The sequence below is a fragment of the Eufriesea mexicana genome, unplaced genomic scaffold, assembly GCF_001483705.2.
Source record: "Eufriesea mexicana isolate 0111107269 unplaced genomic scaffold, ASM148370v2 scaffold124, whole genome shotgun sequence".
NCBI lineage: Eukaryota > Metazoa > Arthropoda > Insecta > Hymenoptera > Apidae > Eufriesea > Eufriesea mexicana.
In genome coordinates, this window is record NW_016908357.1 from 2,240,980 (window position 1) to 2,251,734 (window position 10,755).

Below are 10,755 nucleotides of genomic sequence, written 5' to 3' on the forward strand. Positions count from 1 at the left end.
ATATATATATATATATATATATACACATATACATATACATATACATATAGTGATTTTGGCTAAGTTTTATTAAGGATAGCTTAAGACTTTATCAGGTTATAAAGTACATAAGTTAAAATGTACATAACTTAAGTCGAGTTAAGCTACTAGTAAGATATGTTGTAAATTCGATTTTTTATTAGTATTATCCACTTATTCGTTGAATAAACTCATTTAGTTATATTTATTCGTAACCATACCATACGTGTATACAAAATTACTTATAGTCTATAATTTATAATTATCACATGTTCAAATAAATTAGGATATTAATTTTAATAACTTTTTCACTTGGAAATTTTCTGTCTTAATATTGATATCTTAGTTAAATATCTCAAAAATGTTCATTACTCAGATAGGTATATTACTCCTTTATTCTTTATATATTTATTCATTTCTGGTGGCTGCATTCAAGAAGTTAATGTATTTAATGAATACAACAAGCAGATTTTTATTGTGCACATCTTATTTTTCTAACAAGATGTATTATTTTCCACAATTTATATCCAGATGATATGCATTGAAAAATATTCGTTTAACACAATAGGGATTTGTCTTTCAATAGTCTTTTGAAATTTTATTTTGCAAGTAAAATATTAATTTCATAATAGGACAAAAACATTTCCACGTTTTACATGTTAACATTATAATTTTACAATATATAGGAATATTCTTTGCGCATCAGACAAAAGATAGTTGAAAGCTTCTTTAAAGCAGCCATCATAAATTTACTAGATTAAGTATTTTAAGTTTACGAACACTCAAAATGGATACTACTATTAAACATCTGTACCATAGATATTTACAAAATTTTAGAAAATGCATGTTCCAATTGATACTAAAAGAATTATATGTAAAATGCTACAAAAATATGTTTTTCCAAATCAATAGCAATCATTATCATTAATACGATAAACAATAGTTAATGTAACGATCAATTTGTACAAATAAATACACAGAAAAGAAAAGAATAAATAAAATGTACTGTTGGTGGTATGATGATAAAGATACAAAAAGTTGGGGTTACATAAAAGAAATGTATTTTTTGTATAAATATATGGGGCACCTTTTGATATACTCTCTCACGTTTGGACGACAGGATTTGGCTTTCTAAGTTTCGAGGATGAAGATGCTGTGGACCGATGCGTAGCGGAGCATTTCGTCAACTTGAATGGAAAACAGGTATAGCATACCTACACACTAGTATATATTACATATCACTAGATTACTGTAATGTAAAATAATAATAAGTACGAATGTTAATGGCAGTTTATTCTTATGTACCGCATAGTTTTACATAATCATGTTAGTTATAGTACTTATTCTGTTTTACACAATTTGCTCATACTGTGTTACTCTTAACGATTGTATGTTTAGTTCTTATTATATAAGTATCAATTTAAAAGAGTGAAACGTCTAGAATATCGTATATACATGCGTTGTATAGCAAGTCAAAAATTAGAATATATTTAGAATTGATGTAAGACTTGGCGAGTTTTAAAGGTTTATACACATGCTCATGAAAAAAAAGAAAAAGAAAAAAAAGAAAGAAAAGAAAGAAAGAAAGAAAGAAAAAAGGAAAAATTAAGGTATAAATAGGATTACTTTCGTTCGATCGAGATCGAGATCCTATTTGATATCTCTAACTGATTCGAGTTATGAAAGGTGGACGATAATGATTTATACAAATTGTTTCGTTTCTTTCTTTGATTGCAGGTTGAAATTAAACGTGCAGAACCACGAGATTCTTCTAGCAAAATGAACGATAGCCACCAAGGTCAATGGGGACCACCTCAACAGGGTGGACCTCCAATGGGAATGGGTGGGAATATGGGACCTATGGGTGGTCCAAATGGACAGATGGGTGGACCGATGATGGGAGGCCCAATGGGTCCGCCAGGAAACATGATGCAACAGTATCAAGGTTGGGGTACAAGTCCTCAGACTGGAGGGTATGCTGCTGGATATACCACGCAGTATAACTCTCAGGGTTGGGGTGCACCTCCTGGCCCTCCGCAACAGCAACAAATTCCACCACCACCACACCATCAGTGGGGTAACAGTTACAATGTTCAGCCTACAGCAGCTACTCAAGGCTACGGAAGTTATGGTGAGTTTTTTAGACATAGTACAACTTAAGTTTTCTTTTTTTCATATCTTTTACTTTTAGAATTTAGGCAATAATAAATTTCGTTTTATTTCGAGATAACGAGATATTCGATAAGTTTAGTTGTAAGTACGTTAAAAATTTAGAAATACGGTTTCATTTTCTATGATGTTGTGTGTAATAATTCTACAGCGTTTTCGATCGTAATTATTGTTAAACGATACCAATAACGACGACAATCGTAACGTTCTCTTTTAAATTACAAATTTCAAATATACTCAATAATTGAAATACCGTGTGACGAACCGTCAATTTTGTTTATGCATTTTTCTCAAGGATAACATACAATAAGGTCATAGTTATAAAGGTTAACAATAACTTTGATCCTATCCTCTCCCCTTCCATCCTCCTTGGAGATGTTAGGAAGAAATAAAGATAAGAACATGAGAAAACAAATACCTATAGTACACAATTATCATTTTTTTGATACCCTCTGGAGGTTATTATGGAAAGAGAATACAATAGGACATCATCAAGTGTATATCGAAATTATGTCAGTTCAGACTCGTTACTTGCTTTTTCTATGCCTCTTAAAATGACGCGTATTTTCCTATCTAGCCACAATTTGCGTTTACTCGTTTTACCTTATAGTTAAGCCAACTGTTTAATATCGTGAAGCAATTTAAAGTTTACCACCATGTTTCCTTCCTCGAGTCTGAATAGATGGAAATACATATTTTCGATAATAAACACTTCCGAAACATCGAACCTCATGATGTTATCTATCAAGTTTATGCTTGCTTTTCTCACAAGATAGCTGTATACCGTAGAAAATGAATGTTTCTAAAAACGGTGATACAAAATATTTGCAGTAAACCTTTACATTGTAAATAACAGTTTATCGCGTAGTTATGATTCAGTGCGTTATCTATCGAGAAAATCAAGCAGAAAATTTAAGTTGAAACGATATTGAACATTAAAGACACTATAAGACAGTTCATAAGTGAAAACGAACCATTTAAGTGCCAAGACCGCTACGAGTGACGAAAAACTATGCCTCTAAATTACTTTGTCCTCGTTGTTCGTTGCAACGAAATAATTTGTAGCTGCCTTTGAACGGAGGTCCATTTAGGCAAGGTTTTACCCTTCTCGATTCGCACTACGGATGAATAATCGTGTAACGTTTTTCAAGTTCATGGTTGAAAGAGGAGATGTTTGGTTCTCTTGCGCGGTAATCTCGCGAATAACGCGTTGCATGGGTGGGTTATAACGTTGATCGTTGTAAATTTTGATAAATGAAAATGTTCGGGTCGTACGGCGTCGATTAGTACGTACTTGGCACTGAAGTGGTCGGTTGAAATTAATAAGAAAAAGCTTTAGAGAAAACGGTGGTCGGTGACACGTGTTTTGTGTGGTTGATAATCGCAGGTGGGCCGGCGGCGGCCGCTTCTGGGGGCTATGGGCCCACGGCGGGTACTGGCGGGGCTGCGGGGGGCGGGCCCGGGGGTTCCTGGAACTCCTGGAACATGCCACAAAACGGGCCCCCTCCTGGGACCCAGCCACCACCTCAGCCCCCTCAGCCTAACTCCTCGCAGCCCAACTCCAACTCGAACCCCTCTGGCCCGCAGGGTGAGTCTTCAAGCTCAGTCAAACAAACTCTTTCCTCTTTCCACCCTTTCGCATCGTACAGCTCTATTTTTACATAGTCGAGCCTGGCTATAAATTATCTGTTACTTTTACGTCTCGATTTTTCGCTCTCTTACTTTCTCTCTCTTTCTTTCTCTTTCTTTCTTTCTTTCACTCTGTTTGGACTAAAAACCTAAATTTTTGTTCGTTTTTTTTCTTTTTTTCTTTAAAAGATAATCAGCCCATTAGATAATTTTTATGGTTAGTCATGTCCGGATAGGTTTGTATTCAGGATCTTGATTTTAAATAACGATCGATAAGCACGCGGCGAAGAGAGATGGCATGATTGTAATTTAGCGTGATACACCGAGATCATGCTTCGCTTATTAACAGTATTTTTTATTGTGAAAATTTATTGTATCGTTAAGTGTTTCTTTGGCTCGTCCAAGAATGTAACGTCTGTTTAATAATACCTTTGTCTGTTAACATACAATTAATTAAATGTAATTGGCTTTCGGAGTTCACCAAGAGATGAGCTTTTCATGCATTGGGGTTGGAAGAACGAGAAACCGAAGAATTTAATTGTGTTGTAAACGAAAGAGAAAAGTTTATTTTTATTGAATAAAATTTTTGTCCTATTTATACGAACCTCCACTGTTTCCCGATTCCTTCATATTTGCACATTCGTTAGTTTGCCTAATTATCTGGTAATTCTGTCTTACGTGTCTCTGCGCTTATTTCCTTTTTGCGTCTAGAATGTCGATAGCATGTACTTTCGTTTGTACAAATTATAAGTATACTTAGTTTTAATACAGAGCTACCTAGGATTACGAAAATTGTAAATCACATCATTTTATATGTTTTCTATTAGTATATATTTAAAGGTAGAGCTACGCTTAGAATATTTGTTATGCTTACAATCGTTAGACAAGATTTGGTGAATATCGTAGTAATGTAATCATCGGCATTTCGCACTTACTCATCCACTACATCACTCCTAATTTTGTATTTTTTAATTTGAAATCGATCACTCTTTGTCCTATGTAAACCAATACAAGTATTTTCTTTCTACTTTCATTGGTTGTTTTTTAATACCTCCCAAGACTAGTAATTTGGTCAGTACTCCTTTAGTTGTGGTATTTTTAGAGTAGACTAGGTATTTGGAAATAATTTTTTAAGTGTATTCATGTTGTTTCTTTTGATCTATTGTAATGTCATTGTAAAAAGGAATATAAAAATTTTGAATTTTATAAAAAAATAACTTGCTGTAATGTAGTATAGTGCAATCCTACTCTCGCTCCTTCCATTCCCTGTATGGTCTAGTAGTATCTGACGAATCTATATCTTAGCATTCGAGTCTTTATTTTTTTTTAACTAGGTTCTTTTGCAAATTTTTGTTTTTTCTTTACTTTTTTCCATTTTTTATTTTTATTTTATTAATCCTTTTAGTTTTTATACTTCTCGCTACTTTTTTTTTTATTTTTTCACCGAACTTTACGTTCCGCAGAGTTCATAGAATCTATTGCGAGTTTCGTAACGGAGCAGTAATTTATGTTCTCGATAATGGTAGACATCAATTCGTTTTTAGTCTCTCGAGATCAGTACAGTTCTCTGCTTGTTTTGCGTAATTAGTCTCTTACGAAATTAACGCGTAAATTACATTTGTGATTGTTCACGATGCTTTTCAATTGCACGTACTGATCTCATTATTGTTTAGTATGACATAATCCCCATATGTGTAAAAATTCCTTTGTGTTTCAAATTATTCGTGATAGAAAGTAGAAACGAGAGATGGTATATTTTTGATACTTTCGTTTTATCCGTCATGATTCACCGTCTACGAATAAACAGTTTCATAATAGACTCGGTCGTAAAGTAATCGGATTATCCAGCCGCGAGCCGATCTTTGCCATGACGAGTATCAAAAATGTATCTTTTCCGTGGGCAGAGTAGTCTCGTAGCTTATGAATAAACGAAACGAGGTAAGTGGCGAAGTTGGATAATACGGTGAAAATCAATGTTGCAGGTGACATGTATTCGCGACAGACCACCGGCTCAGGTGCACCTGGGTCCAGTAGCAGTTCAGCTAAAACTCCGGATTATACTGGGTACTCCGCATATGGTAATTACGCTGACACCAGTTATCCTCAGCGTTCGTATCAAGGAGGAGAAAGCAACCAAGGTGGGTATGCCGCCAGCGCCCCTAAACCCCAGCAAGGCTTTGATTTCAAAGAGTGGCCCACCTCGTGACCATTTTAATTGACCCGTGATGGAGAGATGCGCTGAATGGCTTGGCCTTGCTCGTGGGTTATTTCATATTACATATTCAGAGACATACAGAAACATAAAATATTGCGCATTGATCGTGAGAATCTGTGCTCGAATCTTGGGACATTCTTTGAGTCTATTTATATTCGGCGGTAATGGGAAAGAGATTTTATTTTCAGCACCCTAATGCTCCATTGTTTCGAGGAATTTCGCTGATTTTCATACTACTTTTTTTTGCAGCATTTACTGCCACTTACAAGATTATTTTTTCTATCGAAACGTCGTACGCGAGATTTTCATTTATCGCTACTTTGACTCTCTTGTTCGAGAGAAAGAGAGAGAGAGAATGAGGGAGGGAGTGGTAGGGAGTCGACGAAAATTTATCGTGCAAAGAATGTCTCGTTCGAGCCAGTATGTCGTTCGCGAGCGGTCGTATTTTTGCAGTTTCTTAATAATCTCCTTCAAACGTAGTAATTTTTCACATATCGTTTTTGGCATTCTTAAAGAAAAAACGAAAAAAAGAAAAAAATAAAAAAAACAAAAAAAAAAGAGAGAAATGCATCTGTCCAAGTTTGTAAAACGGAAGCGTCAAGGAAAATAGGGTGTTAGGTTTATAGTTTCATTGATTTCATTGATCGCTCGCGAGAACGGCCCATGATCTTGTTGGGTTTCAAAACTGCAGTAGAAATAATTGAAACCGTACATTGAAAGAAAGATAAACTGACAGAAATATACAAGCAAAAAACAGATGAATAATAAGCTAGGATGAAGATGAACACCCATGGTGCAAGCGAATTTTGTATGGCACTGGGATAGAGGGTAGGAAGCGGAACATAGAAGTATTATAAGAGTTAAACTAGAACGAATGGAATAAGTAAAATAAAGCATTAAAATAAAGCGAGTGTAAAGAATAAGGAATGCTGAACATTAATTACTTAACAGCATTTAAGCGGGGGTGAATGAGATTTCGTTTTGAGAAATTTCTTCTCAGTGGATGGCACAAATTTCGATGCTCGTTCACCTTTTTGATACTTTTAGTGAACACTTCGGTAATTTGAAAATAAGAATATTAAATAAAAGAAATACTATATTACGGTCTCCAGTGGAAGGTCGGCGAATGACTTGCACATTTGAGACACCCGTCCCTCCACGATCTCGTATTTATTAAAATAGTTGTTATGCTGGAACGACCGAAAAAAAAAAAAAAAAAAAACGTAACGAGTAATTAATGAAATAATTAAGTAAGGTGTTCACACAGGCTGACTTATAACCTAAACTACAGAGAGATAGTGTAAAATAAATAGATCCTTTTAATATGATGTATGTATATCTATAACTCTATGACAGCAGGGTGCAGTTTCCTTAAGCATATGTTTTTTTTCTCTTCCTTTTTTTTTTCTTTTTCTTTTTTATTTTCACGTCGTATCACTAGTAGTATTTTAGACATTGTCAATGTCTAGTTCCTTTTTCTTCTACTCTCCTTCGCTTTTGACTTTCTTTAATTTAGGTTTGTCTGGTCCTTTTCCATTTCCATTGATCCGAAAGCTTTTTATCGTCTCTGGAAGGAAGAGGACGAGAAAGGAAACGAAAAAAAAAGATACTGAATTTTTTAAAGAAAAAAATTTGTATTATAAGAACATTTGGTCCGTCAGACAGGTTTCTGTACGGCCATATTGCATCAAATATGGAAACTAGTTTATTTTTTACCTCGGATTTATAATAGTTAATTATTAGGCACGTTTAAGACTACAATTATTGTTACTATTATTATTACTTCTATGATAATTATTACTATTATACTACTATTACCATTATAAACTATTTACAGCTATTTATCACAATTTACTGTTGCGACTGCTCCTACTGCAACCATTATGATTGCACTACTATACACACTATTATTACTGTCTATGATAATTACAAATATTGTACGATGATGCTTATAAGTGTTTAAATTTTAGATGATTAGAGATGAAAGAGATCATGATATCTAATGGATGGAGGGAGGGGTACTTGCAATTTGTGCGGTGTACTCGGCGGGGGGCGTCGATCTGAAAAGTCTACCTGATTAAATATATGACTTAATTGTATTTACTCTGTAGGATTTACCATAGTTCTAAACAAGGAATATTTCGGAAGAATGCTCTCAAATGCTCATGTTTATTACTGAGCGGGTCGCGTTGTGTCTTACTTTGTCAATAAGAATCGCAAGTATTACGCTAATGTAATTTTAAATTTTTTACGAGGTCACAATATTAATCAGTAGGTTACAATTAATAATGGATCAGCAATTTGTGTAAGCTTCCTCATTATTGATCTCAATACGATTAGGGTTTTCTTTATTTTTTTTTTCCCCTCTTCATAGGCATCTATTCTTTTTCTTGTCAAATTATTGCGACTACCATTTTTTGGTCTTTTCTTTTTTTATTTTTATTTATTTATTTTTTTTTTTTTTATTTTTACCCCCCTTATTATTTTTATCTTTTCATTTCTCGTCAACACGAACTCTCGCGGTGAGCGTTTAAGCTTTTATTCTTTTAGTCATTGATCGACTTTCAAATCAATTAAACTACTGTACTTATTTCGCATGTCTGTTTGAAACTGCTCGTTACCATTTCCAATTCGGTACAGTTAATTAACAGTATCGCGTAGTATCGTAGAAACAGGGATACGTAAAAGTCAATGAGATGAAGAAAATGCATTAACAGACGCGACTCGTGGAAACTTCTGGGATCAACGCAATAACACATTTACTGACTAAACTAAAGACAAGAAAAGACGAGTAGGGAGCTCAATCAAACGAAAACCACTTTTTACACTACCTTTTACACAACTTAATTGTTATGGTAACTACACGAACACGTAACATACGTACTCTCAACAGATACACATTTAACACGTACACTTCTACGCGCATAAAGAAGTAAACTAATTAAACAGAGGCCACAAGTTATTGAACATCCAAATAATAGTAAATTAATAAGATGCTAAAATAGATAAAGAAAAAAGATAAAAAAAAAAAAGAAACAAAATGAAAGCGATGACTTTGTGGTTGTACTAAATAATTACGTTATTTAATACCTACTTGAGAGGCAGAGAGAGAGAGAGAGAGAGAGAGAGAGAGAGAGAGAGAGAGAGAGAGAGAGAGAGAGAGAGAGAGAGAGAGAGAGAGAGAGACAGAGTGGGAGAGAAAGTGAGCGAGAGAGAAGATGAGAGAAAGACTGTGAGAGCAGCAAATTTAAGTAGACAGAGAGAAAGAGAGAGAGAGAGAGAGAAAGTTTTTATCTTTACGGCTGTTTTTTCAGAACTTATTTTATAAAGTAATATAATAAAGAAACGTAAAAGAAAAACCACTAGTATATCGATTATGATTATAATTATTACTACTAACTATTGTATTCCTTACTATTATCGATTTTTAAATAAAGTTAAAGCGTATAAATTTAAAGAATTTTTAAGTGTATGCAAAGCGTTGGGAGAAAGTGATTATAACATTTGATTTATAGACGTGTTAACGATAATTAATGTGTTTGCTGGAATCGATAAGCCAGGTAAATTAATTTATATTATAATTAACGAGTCTCAGAGGGATGATTAAATTACTCTAGCGTGAAGGAAGGGAAATGCAAGGGAGAAAAAAAAAAAAGAAATAATGATGATACAAAGTTAAATGGCTGCCTTGCCGCACTTGTATATACATATATTTTAGAGTACGCTGGAAAAGTATAGTATCGAGATAATAAAGCGAAAGTGGTAGCAATGGATTTGAAAAATACACACAAAATGACGACGGGAAAGCGGGAACTAGCGGGACTACTCGAATAATTGACGATTAATAATTATAACAGATAATATATTTATATTTAACGCAATATTATTAGTATTTTTCAATACAGAAATAATGCATCTAATTAACGTAATACGTAGCAAATAGGGAAAAATACTTTGATTCTAGCCGTTGTTACTACCTGTCGTAATTTCGTAAATTTTACGGATTACGACTTGCTCTCAGGGTTGTTACTGTCTTTTTTCCTCCTTTTTCTTTTATTTTTCCCTCCCCCACCCCCCTCTTTCTTTTTCTTCTTTTTTTTAATCACCTTTTTATGTTCTCCCTGTCTAAGATTTTTCACTTACTGTTAGAATCTTCGAGTATCGTTGTATTTATATGTTTAGGTCGGTATCTCATTTTCCTTTTCTTTTCGTTCTTTCATACAAGTAGACACTGAACTCAGTATTTTGAAGGAAACATTTGCGAAATGTTTTTTCTTTCTTTCTTTCTTTTTTTTTATTATCATTTTATGAGCGGTGTCGTGCGGAAAAGCATCGTTTTTACTGTAAAATATTTATTGTTGATACATAGGACTGAGGCACTCCTTATTTTCGTATAGAGAGATAATAATTGTACGTTAAGATTTAAGTACTGAAAACCACAGACAGCTCGTAGATTTAATTCCTCGTTACTTTTAAGACACTACCAACAGGGAGAGTAAAAGAAAACAATTCAACTTTTTCGACACGTTAGATGTGTAATTTTTACACTTTTTACACTTTTGCACGTTTTAATATTTTCCCCGTTTCTTTATCGAGTCATTTAAGGATTTAATATCTCTGGAATCTGTTCCGTGCATCGTAATAACGTTTTCCCATTTCTTCATGCATTTCATAACTTCGCTTAATCGTGTCTCTTCTATATTTTTCTCCCCCCCCCCCCCCCC

The 10,755-nt window shown here is 34.1% G+C and overlaps 1 protein-coding gene across 3 annotated transcripts in view; it reads left to right on the top strand.

Annotated features, from left to right (window-relative positions):
• Positions 1-10,755, top strand: part of Hrb27C (Heterogeneous nuclear ribonucleoprotein at 27C) — a 31,064-nt gene that overhangs the window by 3,218 nt on the left and 17,091 nt on the right. For 2 of the 3 annotated variants that reach the window (XM_017911262.1, XM_017911261.1), the window contains exons 4-7: positions 1,139-1,221; positions 1,756-2,149; positions 3,575-3,775; positions 5,799-5,954. In XM_017911262.1, coding sequence (XP_017766751.1) covers positions 1,139-1,221; positions 1,756-2,149; positions 3,575-3,775; positions 5,799-5,954 — 834 coding nt within the window. The remainder of the gene's footprint in view (positions 1-1,138; positions 1,222-1,755; positions 2,150-3,574; positions 3,776-5,798; positions 5,955-10,755) is intronic. The other variant, XM_017911263.1, reaches the window with a different exon arrangement.